We start from the raw sequence: 24527 nt of genomic DNA, 5'->3' as shown, positions 1-24527 counted from the left end.
TGCACATGCTTCCACACAGGTGGATGGCATTGTGAAATTATGCAGTGAGCATTCAATCATGATCTGATGCATGTATAAAAAGGCTGAAGAGACCCAGCTGATTTTGATTTGGTTAAGGCAGAATTTATGGCTGAGCTGTTGTATTGGATTGCATTAGATTTTATAGGTTTACCCAATAAACTGGCCTGGGAGTAGGGCCATAGGTGCTTTGGTACAATATGGTGTGGTGGCAAGAGGGTTTAAAAGTGCTGTGGTAGTACAGAGTTGTTGGAATCAAATTGATTGTGGTTAAATTATGATTGTGAAGAACTGCACCCTGAAAGCTGAGGTTCCCCTCCAAAGCGCATAATTGCATATAGATGTACCATATCATTCACATATAAAATCAATAACAAAAGAAAAGGTCCTGTTTGTTTTTATTGTCCATATTATCCTAAAATGTTGCTCATAGGTGATGGCCTACTAGACGTCGTCTACATCGTCTATTGCTGAAGTGAATGACAGACAGAATCAGAGTTTGAGGGGCCAAGGAACAGAATAATATGAGAGATTTATTTACAGCTTCATTCAGCACCAGTCATTGCTGCTACTTTATGACAGCAACCTTGAGGAGAGACATGCTGGACAGAAATCAGACAGCTCCATCCTAATAGGATATCTTCCAGCAACACGTACAGACACACATGGACACACAAAAACACACACACATACACATACACGAGCAAGACGCCATCTCACTTTGCTGCTGAGGAGAGACGGATGGAGATAAATCCCCTGAATCTCATTAACTAGCTTGTGACACTCTCCATGGTAAAGTGGAACGAGGAGCTTTGACATGACTGAATGACAGTGAGATGGCAGACGGAGACGACTAATTAGAGAGACGTGAGTTAAAACTCTGTCGCTGGTTGCCTTTGTCTTGCCTCATCAAGTGCTTTTGTGTGTCTGGAGGGAGATATGGCCTCGGCTGTTCCAGATGTGAAAAGACACCTCTGGCTGTCTGCAGTTGGGCTACAGTTGTAGAAAAACAGTCTGAGCAACATAATACAGGTCAAGATGTCATCTTTGATATGACAAAAGTTCTGATTGGCTGGCAATAACAGAACGCGCCAAACTTCTGCTGATATCAGCAAATGTAAGACAACGGAAAAAGTAAAAACATCTGTTTGACTCGCTGGTTCATGGAGGAATTTAAAACCATACAGCTGAGCAGGGGACAATGAGAACACTATATTGAGGAAATACTTTTAAACATCTAGTACTGCTACATTGCTTGGCATGAAATGTTATCTCATTCTAGTTGTTAATACCTTCTTCCTATTTCAGTTCACAGCCACACTACACACATTTGTTGCATATCTCTGAATAGAATGAGGAGGCAAAAAGAGTTTGAGTAACCACTGGATAAGAGCGCTGGATCAATTGGCCCTTCCTTAGTCCCTGCCCCTTTTGGGAACCTCGTTCAACTTTCTCCCTTCCTGTTTCCTGTACTCAAGATAAGCTATGTGCTAAGACTGTCTTTGCTGAAAAGGATGACGATAGTTAAAAGATGCTGCTGGAGGACCTGCACAAGCATCATAGCCTGTCAAATCTTAAGTAAGCTAATGTTAGTTGTGGTTCATATTCATAGTCATTTATAACTATTAACTGTACCAATGACAGTTTTTGTCATTTTGGATTTTACATAAACATTTATTTTATTTTAATAGTACCTTTCAAAATATAGTTATAATGTGCTTCATAACGGCAAAATAAAAACAGAATCCAAGAAAATTACAATAAAATAACATAAAATGTAGAATATCGGCTGATATCGGAATTTTTTACTCCAAATATGAGTATCGGGATCGGCTTTAGTATGGGTCTGAACTGTTATTGGAGCACGGAGCAAAAGGGTGGCGAGACTTAGGAAGGGTCAATTAAAAAGGGACAAGAACATACAGACTGTCCAACCGAAATGTGATGGCGTGTGAGACTGCGTGTGTCACTGACCTAGCTGGGTGTGTGCCATAAGATCGGCCAGTGCGGTGGCTGCGGCGTTGGCGTTGAGGGCTGCGTGGGCAGTGGTGTTGGTGGTGGTGACGGATCTCCCTCCCGGGTGGGATGAGGTGGATGACGCGGAGGATGAGGTGGACGAACCCTGGATGACACGGTTAAACCAGTGCTCAACGGCTGGGTGGCCGTGGCCCTGGTAGGGCGTGGAGGTGGCCAGACGTCCCTGCCGGCGCAGCGAGCCCTCGTCTTCCGACGCTGAGGAGGTGTCTGTGTTTGACAGGTCAAGACAGGGCAGCGTCACAACAGTGGACAAAGACATGGGCCTGTCTACAATGTGACCAGGAAAATAACCAAGATGGTAAAGCCAGTAATGGAAGAGTTAGACGATATGTTGATGATACATTATTCTACTTATACATACTGGAGAGAGTACATATAAGTTAGTGGGATGACCAGATGATTTCAATGGAGATGTTGTCTGAGGGATGCTTGTTTTTAAATGTCTTATGCATGTATTTGATATTGGATTGCCTATAGAAGTAGCAACATTACCACCCAGGAATAAAGACAGCCCACAGCAACTATGTGCACTATATATGAATGAAAAAGTGTGAAAGGCTTTGACAACATACAGACCAGAGGGTTTCATATTTGTAGACAACAAGAATGAAAAGAATTAGGGTGCGGTGGAAAACAGAAGTTTGCAGGTTGTGTTTTTACACATTCAAGGTGGACATTAAACGTAATCAAATGAATACAACTATCAGAATGCAGATTTTTAAGAGAAATACTTAGGGTACAAACTATACAAAATTATGTCTACAGTAGGATTGAGCTGTATGTACTTCATCATGCCTTACTGATATTTTTTCCTGGGTATATGGCAGTGGCTCTCAAACTTTTTCTTGAATGCCTGACTCCAGAAGCCCAAAGAGGTTTATGCCCAACACCCCTACACACATTTTTATCAATTAATAACAATGTTAGGGGAAGCATCGAATAAAAAAGGATGCAAGTTTTATTTTTGTGAAGACCAGCACAATAGCATATTTTTCACCAGGTCATCCACACCGTACTTGCAGTCACTCTATGCCCCACTAGTGGTACTCGCCCCGCAGTTTTAGAATCACTGATATATGATATTCTGAGGGTATTTATGCAGAACTTGTGTAAAACTTGTACTCAACTCGACTCTACTTCTCTGTAGAAAGTACTCCTTCAGCATGGGTGGAACTGACTGTCATAGTGGCGCGATTCCCACATTTGAGAAACAACACACACTCAGGAGCTCTGCTTCGGTCTGAGAAGCTGCTGCTTTAGCTCATCTTTATCATCGGGACTAAACCTAAAATAGTCCCAAACATGGACAGTCCTGTAACTTTATCATCCCAGATACCATATTTCTCACCTTAGCCAGTGGAGAGACTGACCTCTTGTGGTGCGTGCTGTGCACTACAATACATCGCCTCAAGCATCTCTGTATCAGTTTCATAAAAAGAGGATCATCTGGATTTGCATTATTGAAAATCATACCATCAGGATTTATTAACACTCCGGTATACCGTAACACCTTTATAGTGCCCAGTCTAGTCTATGGTACATACTGCTAGAAAACTAGGCAGCTATATGAACTTATAAATCTTGTGCCTGTTGAATTACAGTCCTCAAAAATATTGATTTTAAAGAAAAAAAAAACATTTCGATAGTATTCTCTTTAGTATGTCAGTGCATTTACATATTACTTAACCCATACTGGTATTCTTGTTTTAAGTGTTTTCAAGTTTCAGCCTATTATTTTTATAAAAACTAAAACTTTGTTCAGTGTAGTGTATGCTTAAGTTATTATGGCTTGGATTCAAACCCAGTGACTGATGATTTTACTGCCTGTTCCCTTGAGGCAACTGTGAGCAGTTGGTCTGCGAGCAGCAAAAATAGCCCAAACAGGAACGACTTCAAAGCAAGGTAAGGATCATTCAAAATGAACACATTCCACGTCATTTGCCAAGCTCACAGAAATGTCTGTTCTTTCGACAGGATCACTGAAGTTACACAAGCGCAGGCCAGTCTGAGATTTGTATTACGCAGAGAACTGAGTGCAATGAAAGGGCTAAACAGGCTTAGGCATCATCCAGTTGAGAAAATGAAACAACTCCTTTCAAAATAATCAAGAAAGGACAAGCTTTCACCCATTATTAATTATTGGCAAAGTAAACAGCAGTGCCTGGTCTGCAGCCCTGGTAAAAAGGTACAAATCTCATTCACACGTCTCAAACTATTACACTGAAGTCTCTGAGCATACTTTACAAAACCAAGCCTTAAAAATATGGAAAATCTATTCCAAGTCCACTGGGAGGATGAGAGAGAGACATTTAGAAGACAGACACTAAGCCTGTGTGTGTGATCAGCACGTGCCTGACGATGTTTTCTGAACTAATGAGCCTTCATGTGATTAATCTGCCTCCTAATCACTCACAGTATGAAGTTATGAGCAAAGTCCATTGATTGAGAAACTATTAAAATCCCTGTTACCTTCCTCAAGCTTTCTCCTGGCCTTGAAGAGGCTGTCAGAGGCAGGCTGGAGGAGGTTTGATTATAACAAGCTAAAATGTAATGTCTCTACAACCAGCAGACTCATGGGGGTTATCTCGCATTTATGATTCTGTTTGTTATTCCTCTCCCTCTCTCCAATCTCTCTCCATATCTCAGTAACCTTGACACAGTTGCACAGAGGGATAGGGAGAGAGAGGGTCAGAGAACACATGCAAAGCAGAAAGAAAGGTGGAAAGAATGGGAAAGAAAGTGAAAGAGAAAAACGGATTAGTCACAGAAAAACAGACAAAAACAAGAACAGATAGTGAAGAGGCAGTGATGGAGAAATTGAAGGCAGGGAGGGATATAAAAGAAAGAAAACCTAAAGAGAGACCATAGCAGATACGCTGAGATCTTCGCTACTCTTGTGCAGCAAAGAAATACTTCAAGCAAACAAAAACAGGTATATTCATTAAGTTTCAGCCAAGCAGTTAAAACCGTGAACTGTTTTCTTTTATTGATATCTCTCTACAAGAAATCAATTCAATCGTAGGTGTCTAAAAGTACATATTGGAGCCTCCAGGTTCATTTTTTCTAATGTTTATGCTAATGTTTAGCATGTATAATGTTTATCATGTTCATACTTACTTTTAATAATGAGCACTTAGCACAAAGTGTAGCTGAGGTTGATGGGAATATTATTAGTTTTGAAGGTATTTGGTTCTAAGCTAAAGTCCTGGACAGACATTTTGACCTGATGATCTAAAGGTCACCAAAATGACACGAATGACTGAACCAAATTTCCAGTCAAACCAATCTATCCAATAGCTGTTTAGACATTTGAATCAAAACCATAAATGTGAACCTCAGTGGTGCTTGAGGAGAAGCCAGAGGATCACGAAAGTCAACAGGAACGTCTATACCAAATGTGGACTGTGGTGACAAACACATTTCTGTGGTCATGTGATGCCTGCCACAGGGTTGAGCTCATTACTGTCATCACTGCAAATTTTTTATTTTGAAAGGTCAATCTCATGCTGAAATCAGTGCACTGATCTATCAATACATCTACAGTATGGATCAACGCTGTCACACACAAGTCAGGAACATAGCCTCCGACTGGTTGAAAAGTCAGGACCGCAGCCTCTTATTGGTCGACATGCTCACTCTAAGGCATTTTAGGATTGCTGGTGGACGGCTTCCAACACGCTAACAACAACAGCAACTGTTTTCAACACTGAAAATTTGATAAATAAGTACAGAAGACATTCATTGTTGGATTTATCATTATGGACTCATCATGTGACACTCAGGACAGTGCAGTTTATGGCTGGATTACAAAGCTTCTGACAATGATACACTCACACTGAAGCCAACGTTGTAAAGGTATAAGTCTAGCATTGACTAAACAGCAGCCTTCTCTGTCCAGCTTACTTCGGGGCTAGTCGCCTTCACTTTTCCAGCAGTTAGGAAACAACAGACAAGACTTTTCTTGGCCTTGAGAAGCTATGACAGTATGCTTCAATATAGTCCAATAAAATGTAACTATTAAGGCGGTTGTGGTAAACCGCCCTTCCTGTGGGAATGTGTTGTTTTGCTCCCACAGTAAAATAAAAAAAAAAAAAAAAACATCCATAACGTCACCACCCTGATACCAAATTTAATGGCATCCAACAGTTGTGGAGATATTTCAGTCTGGAACAAAGAACTGGACTGAGCAACCAACTGACAGACCAACATTACCATCTGTAGGGCAAAGCATGACTGAAAATACATTGGAGAAGGACTGTTGGACATTCATAAACATGGTTTCTGCATGTTTTTTCATGTGTTCCAATATTTTGTGCATATTATAGCTGTTGTTCTGTGACTTGGCTACATTTACTGTATACAGTTTAAATAAGGCTTGTACCCATGATTTTGCCAACATTAATACCAGAAACCAGCAAAATAATAGTTGGAAAAGGATAAACTTAGTCAATGTGCTGATGTGTTAAATACTGGGGATGTAATGATATAAAAAATTTAAAGTATTATATTAAAGTATATTTAAAGTAAGATAAAAAGTAAACAAACAAAGACAAGTGACAACTTGAAAAATTGTCCTTATTAAATTAAAAATTTGATGTCTGGAGCATTTCTTGTTTGTACAAAATCTGGACGTCCTTTTCACTTGAATTACTTTTCTTCCTCAATAAAATAAAACAAAAGTAGCCAGCCATGAACAAAACATGTGCAAAAAACTGCAACACTCTACAGTGCCATTAGAGGCCAAAAGTTAATCACTTTAGTACCTTTATGGCCCCTGATAAACTTCTGCTTATGTAGTCAGCGGTTTAAAATCAAATCTCAGACAAAAAGTTGAAAAAACTAACAGTCGTGCTACTGTGTGCACAGCTGTAGCGGAGCCCCAAAATATTTTATATGTACAGTATTGTCAGCCATAACTATGACTGAAAACAACCATGAAGGGACCTCCTCCTTCTTCAGTTCAAACTCCAGTGTCTGAGCTCTTAATCCGGTTACTCGCTCCACGGCTGTGTCCTCTCTTTTTACCCAAGACATGAGGCTCAAAGGCCCCCCACCAATTAACTCATACACCAATGATAACACCACTGCACTGTTTTCTGCAAATTTTCAGTCATCAGATCTTACACAGATATTTTACTGACTGATCAGAGGATGAAAGCTCCTTTGGGAAATATTTGTCCAAAACTAACACAAAAAGGGCTTTTTCAGGCTTGAAAATCTCAACATAAAAGCAGCTGCAGAATGCGGTAAAATGACAAATATTCAAATGAACTGGCCCACACAATACAAACAGTTGTAAAAGCAGGCAAAAGGTCAACATTTTGAGACTATGTTAAAAATCTGATTAAGCACCCATTATGCAACTCATGTGGGAAGGTCTGCCTGGGAACACAACGGTGAGAACTGAGTCCTTTATAGTCACAAAGAATGGACACATTCATCAAACTGCACATTTCTTTGCAGTGGCAAATGCGTGGAAACATCATCTTCGATCACTGGACACAACAGAGTGTCAGCATCCTACACTCCAGTGCTCATGAGAACACATGCAAACAACCCAGTATGAGCATGAACCTAGGCTGTGTGTGCAAAGGATAAACTCTGGCCTTATTGAACAGTGGTGAGCAGTTTAGAGATCTCACCTGGCGGAGTGCATGCCTCAACAGAAGACTGAACTAGCACAGATCGTCTCTTGGAGGGCATTGGCATCTTCCTCTCTTTGTACTTTGCCAAAGCTGCTTGGACGGCTTCTGTGTGCAAATCTGAGAGAACACATCAACAGTGATTAGCAACAGCATAAAAGAAGGGCACCAGACATATAAAACTCTCATGCAGTACGGACACATGATTACCAGATCTGAAGCGTTCATCCCGGGTGTTGGCCGCCCGGGACTTGTTGTGTTTGGAACCTGGGAGAACAGCTTGGGAGGAGGCTTGGATCCTGTTGTCAATTTGCAGAGACGGGTCTACACCTGCAGAGAGACAAACCCAAAGCAAGTGCTCCTTTAACGCTCAAATGCAGAAATATTGTCAGCATCTACAATCCATTATATCATTAAAAGATTCAGAGAATCCACGGAAATCTCTGCACATAAGGGGCAAGGCAGAGAACTCACAGTAAATGCCTGTGACCTTTGACCTCTCAGGTGGCACCGCAGTAAAAACTGCATTAAAAATCCACATAATTGTAAAAAGGATACTACAGGAGCTCGAGAACACGTTGGAAAACCCTTGTCAATAAACACAGTTTGTCGTTGCATCTACAAAGTTCAGACTATACCATCCAAAGCGAAAGCCAAATATGAACAACATCCAGAAACACTGCTGACTTCTCTGGACCCGAGCTCATCTGAGATGGACTGATGCAAAGTGGAAAAGTGTGCTGTGGTCTGAAGAATCCACATGTCAAATTGTTTTTGAAAATCATGGACGTCATGTTCTCTGGGCTAAAGAGGAAAAGGACCATCCAGATTGCTACCAGCACTAACTTCAAAAGCCAGCATCTGTGATGGTATGTGGGTGTGTTAACGCCCAAGACATAGAAAACTTCCACATCTGTGAAGGCCCCATTAATGCTGGAAGGCACAGACAGGTTTTGAAGCAACATAAGCTGCCATCCAGATGACACCAGATTCTGTACATTACAACAGTTTGGCTTTTGTAGTAAGTCTGACATTAAAGGAAAGGAAAGGAAAAGAATGGGAAAGAATTCTGTTTTCAAAACTTCAACAATTAGTCTATTAATATCTTGTCTTTGTACTGCAATTGATTGAATATAGGTAAATCATTGCATTCTGTTTTTATTTACATTTTACAAAACATCCCAACTTTTTTGGAATTGGGGTTGTGTGAGCACATGCACTCTGTGCAGACTGTGCCTTGGACATAGAGAAATGCTGCTGAATATTACTCGACTAGATCAAGTATCCACAAGCTTAATGGTAATCCCCTACTTAGGCTGCTTTCTTCTAATACAGTAGCTTGGAGTTGAGAAAGTATTCACTTTAATTAATCCAGCCTCTCTCACAGCTTTCCAGCTGCCTCCAAGCTTTCCAAGGGAGGCAAATGCAAATTACATAGACATAACAGAAAGGAGGTGATTAAGCACCATGAATGTCAAAAAGACAACATCTTCTAACTGGAGCGTTCTAAAATTATCAAACTCTCAAACTCGTCAGCCTCTCTGTGCTCTGCGTGACACAGGCAGTGATTCATCCTTCAGCTTACGCAATTCTCATTTGATCTTCATGAAGTAACTAGAGGTTAGAATCAGAGGGGAAACCCAAGACTACCGCCTGCAAGAAGGTCACGGTTCAAGCTTTATTAGCAGTCTTCTACAGTTGGATTCACTTCTTCTTTTCAAGCCCTCATGCTGACATAACTGAAGTGTGTAGGAAGGATAAATGTTATGGAGAAACTCGAGAAAGAATTCTGATGAGCTTTTATCCCATGACACACAGAGGATGTAACATGTACGTAAACGAGGTGAATATAACATCACAAGCTGGATCCAGAGGGACCAATAATCATTGACAGAAAACATTCATCTTCTCCCCTATTGTGCTATTTAATATTTTTCACATAAAAGATTTAAATGCACACATTAATCTAAAATATTAGTTAAATATGTGACTTGGTTCATTACGGCATTCTAAGGTCTGTTATTTCTGTATAGCAGAGTGTTGCTATGAAGAACAGACCGTTGCTATGGACACAGCTCTGATCATTGACTCTGAGGGAGCAATAAAATATTTTTTAAATCAACAAAATCATTTTTTAATTGGTATTTTGTGTCAATTTTCTTTTTAAGTAGCTGTGTAATAAGCGGGGATATTGTACTGTGACCGGGTCATTATGGCAAAATAAACCCCTTCAGGGTGATTTAAGACCCCTCCCTGCATCAGGGTCCCACATCACCCTGCCATGGTTTATTTTGCTATAATGACCCGCTCACTGTACATTATCCCATACGCAATGAACACACTATAAGAAATGTGTCTCCCACAGCTTGCTTATATTTCTGTGTTGGGTAATGAAAGGCTTTAGCAGTTATTTTAGGCTGTGTTGACTTCACAGACAATGACACACAACAGTTGTGCTGTTCTGACACACGACTTCACAACAGCATCCATACAGTAACTCAGCGATACAGCTGACAGATTTATACGTTGTTTTTTTTTCCTGAGAGTGGGACAGAGAGGAGAATAAAGTTTAAAAGGATGCTTCTGCAGTTCCGTGGCTCTTTCTTGATAACAGTACCAACTTGCTTCCACCCGACTGTTTTCACCTGTACCTGCAAGATTTATTCCAACAAAGTGTCTCTGTTTGGGATCCCTAAACACTGCATGTTTTGTACTTACAGATACACATGAAGGCAAAAGCACATTAAATATCTAACTACATTACATTTTTTGTGTAAGGAAAGTACTAGAACCCCCGTGGAGGTGACAATGTAGGATGAAAAAACTAAGTTGAAACATCACAGACTCAGGTTCAGGCTACATAGGTGTAAATAACATAATACAGTTGTCTTTAATTCCATTTCTTCAAATGAAGCCTGCTGACTGAATGTTAAAACATGCAATAACAGAGACATGAACCCCTGAAAGTGATGCAAGTGGTGCCACTCCCACGAATTCAATCAAATCTCTGTGATGGGAGGCGAGAACTTTACTCCTACACTGTTCTCTGCGTGAGTATGATAAGATGCTTTTACTGACTTCTTGGCCTTGTTTTTCTGTTGTTTAATGCACCAGTTTTGGAGGGTTTCTTCTCCAAGGGAAGTGTTTTGAGTAGCTACCAAGATGAGTCATTTAAACAAAAAGTCCAACTTTTGATGTCATCCATGACATTTTACCACATTCAACCTGATGACACTGAATGACTATGTTGAAAAGACTCACCATTAAAGGGACAGTTCGGATTCTTTTAAGTGGGGCTGTACGAGGTATTTATTGATAGGCAGTGTACTACCTACAGCACATGTCGGCCCACATACACAGAGTTTGGAGAAGCAGACAGGAGTACCTAAGCAAAGGAGATGTTCCAATACCATTTTTTCCTTCCTGAAACCAACTCCAAATCTATGTATCCACTGATACCAAATACCGATCTGATGCCAGTACATTACAATATTACATATTATTTTAATTTTTTAAACAGCTGTGCAGGACTAACCCCAGTATGATGTGATTGCTATCTCTATTTAACGCCCCTGTAAACCATGCAGCCTTTGTAAACCATGAACAAATTCAAAGATGATTGACTTTTGTGCCCTCATAAAATTGAAATCATCAAAGGCCAAGTGGCACCCTGAGAAAAAAGTGGCATACAGGATGCTGCTGGGAAGTAGCGGGGTCCAGTTTTGGGGTTAATAAATGATGTGGTATCGGATCAGTGCATAGACACAGGTACTTGCCGATACGGATACCAGCATTTTAGGTGGTAACAACCCTACTAAGTGATGTACTGCTGTAAACAGGCAATATTTTAGCCATTTTCCCCCTTAAAATAAGTCGGTATCAGTTTCGCTATCCTACCATTGGCTGGTGATCGAGAGTTAAATTATGTAACAAAAGTTAAAATGAAAACGCAAAACATCCTTTGTGGAGGTCAGAAATGTGACTGAAACTATAATCACATTGTGGGATAATAGAAAGTCTACAAATCCACAGCTGGGTGCCAAAATTAATAGTGTAGCTAAAAAGCATCTATGACCAGGCTGTGGTCAGCTTTGAGGTTGCTGTGATGTTGCAACTTTTACTGCCCTGTGACCGAATGAACCACACAGAGTGGCTGCCTCCGCATATATACCAATTAGAAAGCAGCCTTTTGAGGACAGAGTCCTACCACGCCACGTTCAGTCAGCCAGATCCAACAGCTAGCTGGCTGGCCAGTCAGACACCCGGCGAGCCAGCCAGCCAGCCATCAGCTCGCCCGGCTTTTCAACGGCAGCTTAGTGGGGATCAGTGAGCTCCACACTGTCAGCAACTCTCTGACAGCAGCAGCACACACACTGAAGTGCTGAACAACATTCACACGCGCTCAACTAAATCTATTCAATAACACGAGATCCAAATATTACATAAGGTTCAATAAGGCCTGAGGACATCTAAGGACGTAATGCATGGAGTCTGACTCACAAACACACACACACACACACACACACACACACACACACACACACACACACACAGTTCCATCCAAGCATGGATAGACACATCAATATACGCTGGTCCCTTATATTGCTCTGACAGGCCAGTCACACAACAGCCTTTCCCCAGCTCCCAGAGGAGACAGGTCTATAAAACAAGCCAGGACACCAGACCCGGTTGCTGGGCAGAACACACTTCAGAGACACACCGCCCTGAGCCAATCAGAGGCGTGCTCCGTCACAGCAGATGTTGTTATTGGTTCACGGCGAGCCCTGATGAATTTTTAGCACCTGTCTGATGCTGACACTTAACTGGTGTGGCGGCTGACGACACGTGCGCCGTGTCTCACTTCCTACAGAGCACAAACGCTTCGCTAATGACTTGCATCAAGTTCACAGTTATATGACATGACATGACACGACATTGGCTTATCACTTACAACGGATGGTGTCTAAAAAAGACACCCCCAACCCTCATTATCTCAACCCTCTTGTTTACTACATAACCACAAGTTTGAACTATTGTTGTATTCCTCAATTTATTTTTGTCTTATTTGTTTTGTTGTTTGTCTTTGTCTTACTTTGTATATTCTCCTTAGGCTGCAGATGCATCCCTGTACCTGTCTTCTCTCGTTCTGTAATCACTTTATTACACACACAATTTATTATTATTAATTATTGTTTTAAGTCATTAAAAAATCTCTGATTTCAGCTTCTCAAATGTGAATATTTTCTGGTTTCCTTACTCCTCCATGACAGTAAACTGGATGTCATTCGGTTGTGGACAAAACAAGACATTCATCAACAATGAAGATAATCATTAGTTGCTGCGGCTGAAACTGAACTCCACTCTGGAAAGCTTGTGTAATTTGTGTAACTTATGTAGTGGCAGCCTTCAACCACAGTGGGGCGCTGTGGGATCCTGGTTTGTGACATTGGCACCGCTCTAGCGTAGTGTTTACAAATAGAAAACATGTGACAAACACGTGGTGGTGTGGAATTTAGATTGGAATATGGATCACTGTCATAAGTCTGATACCCGATGAAAACCATTGATCAATATTGGGATCCAATATCAATATTGGAATGGATCCTCCCATCTTTCACCCAAATCAAGTTAGGAAGGGCACATCACATACCTGTACTCTCAACGATTGAGTACAAAGATTTGAATCAGTGCATTCAATTCTGATAGACATGCATTCACATGCCCACTTTTCCTCAAAGTTTGACCTCGTATGGTCAACAGCGAAAACAATTATTTGCTCTCAAAGCTCACAGTGAAAGCCAAACCCTGAAATATAAACAAAGGAAATTAATCTACTCTCTTACAGATCTAAACAATCTGGCTTTGTTCACCTACTTTATTGCACTTGGCACATGTAAAGCCCTATGACAACAACTGTGAATTATAAGGCAGTAAAACAGCTTATGAAATTCTGTGTGGAGCTCAAAAGCCTACACTATATTGGTCTCCTATTTCGGTCCCTAACCCACTGATTCATCATGCTGGGTGGATGTGTCATGAATTCCCAACACATTCATGTGCTGTATATAAAGAATCAAACCCACTCCAGTGCCCATCCATTTCTGTCCATCAGCTCCCTTCAATCCAAGAAAACAAGGAGGGAGCAAGAGGAAGACAAAGAAAGACAGAGATGATCCACCCAAGCTAAATAACAGGCCTGCTAACGTCAGTGGAAAGCCTTGAATGAGTGGCCCACACCAGACTCTGGTTTCCACTAAGGTTTGGTGTTCTGATAGCAGGCCAAACCAAAGACTGCCATGGACCCCAGATAGAGGACGGAGAACCCATGAAATACACAGCCAGCACATCACCGCAAACCACCTCGACCTTATAGTCTGCCTGAGGCTGGGGAGACTGATGGGCTGCAGGAGTTGAGCTAAAAATACCATGAACTGATGTATAAACAGGCATGGGGGGTAACGGATTACATGTAATGAGATTATGTAATTAGGATACAACAGTAGGTGAATATATTCCATAACAGTCAAAAAAACATTTAGTCAAAATTAAATTACAATTGTAGGATACATTTTAAATAAAGAAAATATATTTCATGAGTGTCACAACATCACTCCGGTCGCAGTGAAAGCTAGTCTGACAGTTGCCAACTCATTACCTCTTTAACTGTGTGGAAATTCCACCATTATCTAGTCTTCAAATCAGAAAATAGGAACAACATCACAGTACAGTGACAGTTCTGCCTTAAGCCGTGAAAATGCTGACATTATCCAGGAACTGACATTTAATTTGAAGAGACATTTACAGGTAAGACAGACCGCTAATGTTAGCAACACAGACCATCAGCTTATCAGACAGACTGCTAACGTTAGCTCCATTACTACAACTAGATTACTTTTATATTGTGATACTTAGGTTACTGATTACATTCTTTAACAGATAATTAATAATTGTATTGGAATAGGTAAGCCTCACAAAACTGTATAGAGTCAACAGTCATAGACAGATAATAAGTAGCAACATACAGCTGGGAAACTTCACGCCTCCCTGTTTTTCAAAGTTGATAAAGCTCTTTTCAAACACCCACATCCTGACACTGGATGGCAAAAACTGGCAAATTAAAAATCAAAATATTACTCTGAATAATTAGCATTCTGTAAGATATGGTATCTTACCTATGAAAGCATAATCACATCCTGCCAAGACCTTAACATCTGCATTATGAAAGTAGAACACAACTTCACTCAAAAGTAGAAGGAGGCTAAATTAAGACCAGATCTCATTCCAGCACCTTGAAATGTATATTTCAAAATATGTATGTCCTTCCTAGCACTGGTTGGTTAGCACATATTTTCATTTGCTCCCTGCTTACACTTTGACTGTGATATACAGCTCATGCAGAGCTGTGGCATTAATAACAGACCCAGGGGTCACAGGACCTGAAGAATCAAGGGCACATCAGCAGATATCTATCTGAATGAATAAAGCAGAGATGTGTCAAAAGCCTCCACAGCAACCTTCATGACAACTTTATGGCCATGTGATGCTCCCATGTGCTGTCTGTGGTATAAAGAAAATCAATGTACTCTACTTAAAACATGCATCCTCTGCAGGCAACTCCTGAATTTGTTTTGGCTTTGCTTTTTTAATGTTTGTTTATGTATGTTCTAGAATTTATTTTTGATTTTTTGATTTTCTCTCTGCATTTTTATGTTCCTTCTCTTTCTTTAATTTGTGTCTACAAGCTGTAAGAAGGCTTATTTTATTTAATGTAAGAAAAAGTCAAACGTGTTATGTGTAAATAAAGCTGTTCAATCATCATAAAATACTTTTTCTCATTCTGTTTGCTCTTGCAAGGACACTATGCTAATTGCTAAGCTAACAGGCAGCCAGGGCAAAGATAAAAGGTGCTCTGGACAGTACATTTCCTGCAGGCCTGTGCGTCTTACCTTGTATCTGTGGGATGTACGGTGCCAACAGCTTGCCTCTTTTCTTCTCATAGCCCTTCTGAGTGATGTCTCCTGTACAGACAGAGACAGAGAAATACAGAGGAACAGACAGACAGAGAGAGGAGGGGGGGGCAGAGAGATGAGTCATTAGCTCAGCCGTGCCGGGGTGGTGTGTGTGTGTGTGTGTGTGTGTGTGTGTGTGTGTGAGAGAGAGAGAGAGAGAGAGAGAGAGCGAGAGATGGTCAAGTGCCTCAGGATCACACTGCCAGGCTGGTTACACTGGCACCACGGGGCACCAGAGGAGGGCTGCGGCAGCAGATGACCAGCTCTCAGCTGAGCTTGTAATTGTTGAATATGCAGGTTGGTAGATATGGCAGTGTGGCGAAATTCCCACTGAATACTTGAATGATAACATCGACAAGGCAAGGGGCATTTAAAAGATCATTTGTCTGGCGCGCCTGGAACATTTTCTCTCCGAGCATTTTTACCAGAAGTGAAAATACTGCTGATGTCAGCATGAACTGAATCCGCCTCAGTTGTCTCCCCACACATAATTAAAAGGCGGTCTGTTAAATAAGATCGAGCCGCATGTTATTTTAATAGCCCTGTTTGAAAGGATGTACAAGCTTTTCCGAGCCTGGAGTTTAACTATAAGTGAGGAAGAAGAATAATGAGGGCAGAGGCAGATAGGGTGAATGTATAAAGTTGAGTAATACTTTAGCTCTATAGATGCAGAGAGCACAGTTTTTGCAATGAGAGACATCTTTTTCCAGTTGTATTGTATAGGCAGTGAGCGTTCTGCATGCTGCTAATGTACCCTGGTTGCCTTGCATGTTAGATGCTTGGAGCGCCTCGCATATTTGTGGGAGCGCTCTGAACAGCTTGTTGAACAAACTTTACGCCCAACGTCATTCATATTTTTTTCCCCATTGTCCAATAAGATTAATTGAGCGATGGGCCCTCTGTCGTGGTCAGAACAAAGTTGAGAGATTCTTGGAAATAAATGTCAAAAAAGCGCTTTTCACCCTTTTCACTCTGATCCAGAATCTGTGTCAGAAAAGTAAAAGAGTAGGGCTGGGCAACATGGCTTAGAAATAATCTTGATATTTGGCAATGTTGTGATATAACATATATATCTCTGTATACACATCTTCTCTAAAATAACACACTGTAAATTCTCAAATAGTGCTGATCTTATAGAATATGATTGCACTGGTGTAGATTAAACTACCCAAAAGTATATAACGTATGGTGGGGCAATATGGCCAAAATGACACTATATTTTTGACCAAATAAAATATTGACACTATGAGATTTTTGATAAATAACCATCAGTAATGTGGATATATTAAGTGGATAAAGGTAAATAACAGAACAGTTTAGAAAATTACATCACTTTACTGTAATGCAGCCTTTAAAACATCATGATGTATGATGTATCCAAAATCTAATATCTAGTCTCATATCACAATGTTGATATAATATATCAATATATTTGCCAGCCAGAGTGGATTGTTTCACCAGCTACAGCATTCAAAATGCCCTTTTCCCAAGAAAAAGGAAACCAGAAAAATACAGTATCTTTGCAGCATGACACAAAAGCTTATAACAACTGAATTCATGACTATAGGGCCACCAAAATGCCAGATACGTTGAAACACATCCATGTCCACATGGGACCTGTTCAAAAGGCAGAGAAGTAGGTCATAGACTAGTGTTTTGGCTGCTTGTGGTCGATCTGGGGATGCAGGATGTCACTGTGTTCCTGCATGTTAGACGCTGCTGTGGGCTGATAGGGTGGAGGCTCGCTCTTTTTCAGACAAAAGACGTATTGATTCAGTCAGTGAGGGTTGACTGACGGCACCTCTGGCACACAAACCACAAGTATGTACATAACTGTGCTCCCATATATGACCTCTAACAAGCTCAAACACCCTTAAAAATGGATGTAAAAACAAAAAAAGGAAAGAAAGCTGTGGAAGACGAGGCCTCTTATGGAAAATATTCTAAACACTCGGGCTGTCATAAGTGTCAAAGTCAAACAGGCACTTGACATGACGTATACATTGTTTTGGCCGGAAGCTAGAAACACTCGTGAAAGACACTGGAGTCCACTGAATAGGGATCACACTGTGTCCTTAACATGAATCTCTACAGGCTCTCAGTGGGGGTCATCAGGGTGGAGGTCAAGTGAAAAAGCAATAAGTTCAATAGGGGCATGTGAACAGAACAAATTGATTAAAATCCTTCCCATGTGATCCCGTTTCTTCCTCTCACCACGGGGAGAGGGAGAAACTGCTCCTTTATTGACGTGTTTAACCTACATTAATTCATAGACGTAGTACTGTGCAAATATTCATTTCCCCTGTCGTACAGTACAGAAGAGCTGCAACGGTCAGCTCTTCTTAACTACTTTAATAATCTATGAATTGTTTTTGTCATTTTTCAGGCAAAAATGTCAAATATTTTCTGGTTTCAGCCTCTTCAGTGTGCTGATTTGCTACCTTTATTTTTTGTTTATGACAGTAAATGAAGAGTCTTTGGATTTAGGACAAAAGAAGCAAATTGAAGATGTCAGTTTGGGCTCTGGGAAATTGTTGAAACAATGCATCAATAATCTTTTTATAATAAAACCCTAATATATACAAAAGATTAATTAAATTCAGAGTAGAATAGGATAAAATATAAAACAAAATAAATCAATATATTGTGGTATTGTTAAAATGCGCAAAACAAATCCACATTGCTGCTGCGCTCGTGTCAGGGAGACTGTTGGAATGAAAATTTGAAATGGTAGGCTAATCTTCAGGATTTTTTATCACAACCTATTGTGAAACAGATTATTGTTTCATCCCTAATTGGCAGATTAATCCATCATGAACATAACCTTTAGTTGCAGTCCTACAGTACATCTTATGGCCCTTCTTGTTGGTACATCTTTCATTTATTTGTGTTGATTTATCTCCGTCGGTTCTCTGCTCGTCTTGAACACAACAGTGCAGCAGTGTGAAGGCAGGTGTTGTTGATCACACTGGTTGCCGTGCTGCCCGCTGGTCCTGACTCACCACTAACAGTTGAATGCCTGCACTGTTAAATGTCCAGGAGAGCTGGAGGCTGGCAACAATACAGCGCTGTCCACAAGCCGAGCCGGCTGACCTGACACTGACTCTTTCTGGTGATAAGTGTCTCTGTTTGTATGTGTGTACAACAGTATAAGTCTGCTAGCATGCCAGCGCGTCTGAGTGTGTGCACCACAGAAGCCAACCAGCCTGACAGTCACACAATAGAGGGCTATTCTCTCCGCTGCGGCTCTGAATTCTGGCTAGCCGCCTCTGTGGCCCAGCGGCCCCTGGCCCACACTGATCCATCAAGTTATGTCTCAGTGAAGCTAATCTTTTGATCTGAGAACAAACAGCTTTGTCATTAAATATGGAGGAATGGACTCAAGCATTCAATGGTGAACAATGATCCTAACCGAAACAAAAAAGTCAAAGGTACCAAAGGATCACAATATTTCCTGTGTGAGTGTGTATAAACAAGTGTGTTTGCATATGTTTGCACATGCATTTGTGTGTGTGTGTGTCTGCATTTTTATGCATTCACAGACAGACACTCTGTTTTCCCTCTCTGTTTGATCTCTGAGTGCCTCCATAAGGGAAAAATGGGAGGATTCAAAGGTCAATGTGTGGCCTGTCGCCTGGGGAATAACAGAGGGGAGAGGGGACAGTAGTCAGATGCAGAGAAACAGAGAGATGGAGGGATGGATGGAGGGAAGCTTAGCACCTGCACTAAATTACACCGTCACGAGGGACAAGCTGTAGCTTATAGTATATTTCCAGCAGAGTAGGAAACACTTCATTTGGCCCCTTCACCCTTCTGTGCTGACTACAAGCTTTGCCTTGTAATTGAGCTGTAAAGAAGAGGGAAAGGGTATATCTCCAAACAAGCACCTAGGGAGAGGTGGGGGTGGTGGTGGGTTGGAGTGAATAAAAACTGAGAACGAATGTGTCAAAAGCACAAGAGGGAGGGGGGGGAACCAGAGAGGAGGTATTTCTCATGTCACAATGTCAGAGAACATCTTCAGGGGCTCAGCTGGAAGACGACTTTTTCTTTCTACAGCCGGCGTCCACCTTTGTCACCTGCCATCCCTCCACTCCTAACCTCTTCACCTTCTTCTCAACCCTCAAGGGCTCACTGTCCACACATAGCTAAGCATTCTTGGTATTCTGGTCATCTTTTGACCTCTCTTTTTACAGGAGAAATCTGTCATAAATCTACTGCACTAAGTCATAAAATGACCAAGATATGTAATCAGAGATTACGGAAACATGCTATGTTGAAATAGACGCTACTTCAACAGCACTACAGCTGTGTGTTTCATTTGAAATCTCTTTTCTGGCCCCGTAACTTGTGTTATTGTTTGCTACTTTCATGTTAATTAAGAGTTAAAATTAATGCCAAATGTTTGCAGAATGAGTTACTGTCTGTTTATGAGTCCTAAGAAATCATTAATAATCTTTTAGAAAGAGTAGATGTTTGTAACAGTTAAATTGAGCAATATGTTAATGGAGTCTGGCAGGCAGAAGGCAGACTTACACTCCAGAGTGTTTTGTTTTGTTTTTTTTTAGAGAAGTGGGCTTTTGTTTTTGGGATAATGAATTTTACATTGATAGACAATTGACAGTTATAAACAGCTGATCAATTTATAATGTAGATCTCACGGTTGCTTTTTTATTGTCAAATTGCAATGTTGTACTCATCTTCTGCTCAGGCAGCATGTCTGAGTGTCCTTGAGTCTGGGGAGGAGGGAGCAGGGGGAAACGACTCACTTCAACCATAGACTGCACATTAAATATGACTTCAACCATATTTAATAAACCATCTACAGCTCCAACTCGCTATTTGGACATGGCATGATACATTTTTACATGTTTAAGGTAGCTAAAGCAATTGTGCATAAAGGAAGGAAGTATCTGGTGGCAAGTTCAAATTTGCTTTTGCAATGAAAAATGTCTTTGGTCATCATTTTGTGCTTCCATTTAGGCACTGGTACCATTTTAAAAGTATAATTTTAGCACTGGTATCAGAACAAACCCAAGTAATGTTGGACCCTACTCGTTTTTGGGCATGCAATTGTTACATACTGCTCCTTTAATTACCTGCAGCAAGATATCTTATGTCCACATTTGTAGGGATACGCTGGTCTTGTGACTCTAGCCTCCATCCATCTGGAGTGACAAGATTTTATTTCTCAGAGACCAGAGGCATTTTTGTCTGGCACATCATCCAGTGTTGTTACCGTAACACATTCCTCTCACCCGGCATGCAATCCAATTTCGAAAGAGGGACGGTCAATCTTGTGACACCCTGAACAGTGACAGCAAGAGAGCCCACTGTCCTCTGCTTTGTCTTATTGACTTTAATTGACTGATAGCTATTGACTGATGGCTATTGAGTGGAGCTGTCCCCCCGTTGAGGCCCATTAGAGAATTACCTTGCATCTGCCCAGACGGAGCTCTTCAATCAGGAGGGGAACACTGAATCACAGCACATTCCTCTACCAGCCGCCACAGACACATTAAGGACAGATAATGAAGCTCTGGATGAAGATGGTGTGATTGGTTTTGGTCGGGGTGTGAGATTTTCTTTCATAAGACCGGGAAAAATTAGGATTCATATGAAATCCACATGGTCACACACATATTCTCTATTCTTTTAGATGCAGAAAGCCAGACAGGGATGTTAAGTCTTCCTTTTAACTATGATGCACACACAGACACACACTTGTAGCAGAAGCAGCAGCAGTAAGGGCTTGACAATCACACAGCAATAGTTTCAATGTCTAAAGCCATGCATCTGTGTGCGTTTTCCTCTCCTGCTGGCTGCATATTAAAAAAGAGAGCTCACAGCCAGAGTCTGTGTATAAGTGAGTGTGTAGCTATGAGTGCAGGCTGTCTATGTGTCAGCCTGGCTGTGAGCCTACCACAATATCACTACAGCTGGGCGATAATTTAATATTACAACAGATCATCCCTATACCATATTTAATTGCATTTTTTTTTTTTCAAATACTTCAGTCGTCATTTCTAAATCAACCAAGGATGCACCTAATTATTTTCATTAGCGGTTGAATTGCAAATTACTCCCTTGATTAATCAAAAGCCTGAGGTGACGTATTCAAATGGATTGTTATGTTCGACCAACAGTCTAAAAATAAAATGATATTCATCTTATTGTTACAGAGAACAGTGGAAAAAACAGCACATTTCAGAAGGTGGAATTTAAAAAAATTATAAAGAGAAAAAAATTGCTCTAGAACTCTAAAATGAATGATAAGTTTCATTTCACCATTGATTTTTCTTTTGAAATATATATTAGATAGAGTGCAACCAACACTGGGTTTTAGGGGCAGATGCCAATACCAATATTAGGGTGTAAAAAACAAATCCAACAGTGATATATCAACTAATATTCTTTTAGGGATGTCAATGATTAATCATTAAACGATTCACTGCCATTAACAATTTAACAGATTAAAATGTTAACAAGATGACATCAGGGCACTGAAATAGAGAACTATTTTTAATAATTAGAAATTACTATAAATAATACAGCAACTTGACTTAAGAAAAGGGATCAAATAAATATACATCATTGATATAAATGTCTGGCTCTAATATTAGGCAATAAGAAACATAAGAATCATCCTCTGACAATTTGTTCAATACTAATTGTGTCCATATTTGGCCACAGTTAATAAATAATCTAAAATTATTTGTTTTCCTTTAAATAAAGCCCCTCATGTCTTTACCATACTGCACCCATCTCTTCCCCAGTGACAGACAGCCAGAGAAGTGGCCCCACCCACTCTTAATGTCAGTTCCTGTGCCAGGCTGACCCACAGTGTGCCAACACTGCTGCCAAGCCAGCAAACCAGCGCCGTCTGCCCTTCAGCCACAGAAAACCTCAGTTAAATATTTAGGCAGGGCAGCAGTTGCTCTCTAGGCTTGTGTGTTGAATCCAACAAAAGCAGATGTAGCCAGCTGTCATTTAGCATTAGACCGCCTGCATACAAACGCTACTTTTACACATTTGGATTAAGCTTTCCTTCTGACAGGCGAGGAAATCTTTTCCAATGCATATTTGTGGTGGACAGTTTATTTAAGGAGGAGAGGAGACCTATTTCAGGTGCGCATGGTCAGCTCTCTGCATTATTCCACTCATTCTAAGAGTCCAGAAGACAAGGGCATAATAAACCCTCATTTGTGTCTGACAGATCTATAAAATATACCTGCCGTTGACTGAAAACAGGAACGGCTCTATGAAAAAGAGGCAAATAAAGGGATGGATGGGAAAAGAGCAGAGCCACCCTGTAGATTCAACCACATGTCTAGCTTATTAACCTGTCTGCATGACAAAAAACACTAACCAAGCTGCTGAAAAAAGTATAGTTCAAGTAGAGTCTGCAATGACCTCAGCAGACCTCTATTAAATTGTTTCAGCGCACACAGACACACACAAGCAGAGTAACTCACATGCAGGAGCCAGCAGCAGAGCAGCGATGAGACGTCCTCAGCAGAGAGAGACAGATGCACAGACGGATGGAGGGAGGAGGAGAGGCCAGCGGCGGAAAACAGGCAGTCAGGTCAGCCGAGGCTAACCAGCTAACAGGCTAACAGGCAAACTCTAAAGAAGTCCTGCTGTCATAAGTCAGGCCCTTCAGCATCCTTTGTCTCCTTTCCTGGTGAGAGCAGGAGAATGAACGAACCCCATCTCCCTCATTCTCTCATTCTCATCACTCCCCTCCCTCTCTCAAACCCCACGCTCCAGACTCTCCCCTCTTCAATCGACTGCCCCTGACACCCCCTCCTTCTCCCGCTCCCTCTCACTCTTTCCATCCCTCTCTCCTCCCAGCTAAGGTCTCCACACAAAGCCAAACTAGGCTGCAGGATTAAGGGTGTCAAAGCAGACCCCTGCCCCCCACCTTCCCACATACCAGTCTCTCTCACACACACTGTACACGCACCGTGGAAGAGGCTTCGTTAGCTTGTTACGACACGTTTATACAGGTCAAGTCACAGGAGCAAGCAAACCTTGTTTCACTGTCAAGAACAAGCTTTCAAACAGATGCAGGCAACCGCAGCATTTAGAGATAATGCTTGCTTCAATATTACAAAGACCACAGCTGAACAAGGATTACAGTTCTGCCAACCAGTCAAGTCTCAGTTTACATCCATGTCTCTGTAATATAGGTAGTGAAGACTTTGTGTATTTTTTAATACTATATTGACATATATGATTCCAGTGAGAAACATGCCGACTTCACTTAGAGACTATTTTGACAGGAGTACAGAGGACTGATAGAGAGCTGAATGTTATGGTGGTACAGTGAAGTCAAAATGTCACCATCAGCATATGAATTCTAGAGTTATGGGCAAAAACATGTTTTGTGAGGTCACAGTGACCTTGACCTTTAACCTGCAAAATCTAATCAATTCACCCTTCAGTCCAAGTGGACGTCTGTACCAAGCTTAAAAAAGTTCGGTCAAAGCCTTGTGATTGGATGGGTGGATGGATGGTGGCATAAAAATACAGAAGTAAAGTAATCTACTGTATATAACACTGCTGGATGGTGGATGTAACCACACAACGACCAGGACAGCCAAATCAAACCTGCCTGACGATATACTGGTCCGCTGTTTCTAACTTCTAACAGCAGGTTTCAACAATAAGGACTGAAATAAAATCCCATATTGGGCAAGTAAATCTTTTAACTAGTAAAAAAAAGGTTTTAAAAAGTAGAATTAAACCAATAACTTTTCTGATAATTGTTTTTTTAATGTAATTTGTCAGGCAAAATTGCAGAAAATTCTGTTTTCAACCT

At 41.0% G+C, this 24527-nt stretch overlaps 1 protein-coding gene across 4 annotated transcripts in view; it reads right to left on the bottom strand.

Moving 5' to 3' along the window:
- The window catches only part of LOC146323077 (disco-interacting protein 2 homolog A-like), a 127220-nt gene that overhangs the window by 38529 nt on the left and 64164 nt on the right, over positions 1-24527 (bottom strand). For all 4 annotated transcript variants that reach the window (XM_084725300.1, XM_084725301.1, XM_084725302.1 and 1 more), the window contains exons 2-5: positions 15644-15715; positions 7908-8027; positions 7698-7817; positions 1993-2262 (exon numbers count right to left, since the gene is read on the bottom strand). In XM_084725300.1, the coding sequence (XP_084581426.1) occupies positions 1993-2262; positions 7698-7817; positions 7908-8027; positions 15644-15715 (582 nt within the window). The remainder of the gene's footprint in view (positions 1-1992; positions 2263-7697; positions 7818-7907; positions 8028-15643; positions 15716-24527) is intronic.

This window comes from Lutjanus erythropterus, chromosome 8 (genome assembly GCF_056507025.1).
Source record: "Lutjanus erythropterus isolate fLutEry1 chromosome 8, fLutEry1.hap2, whole genome shotgun sequence".
In the NCBI taxonomy this organism is placed as follows: domain Eukaryota; kingdom Metazoa; phylum Chordata; class Actinopteri; order Lutjaniformes; family Lutjanidae; genus Lutjanus; species Lutjanus erythropterus.
This window is presented reverse-complemented; position numbering and strand designations above follow the sequence as displayed.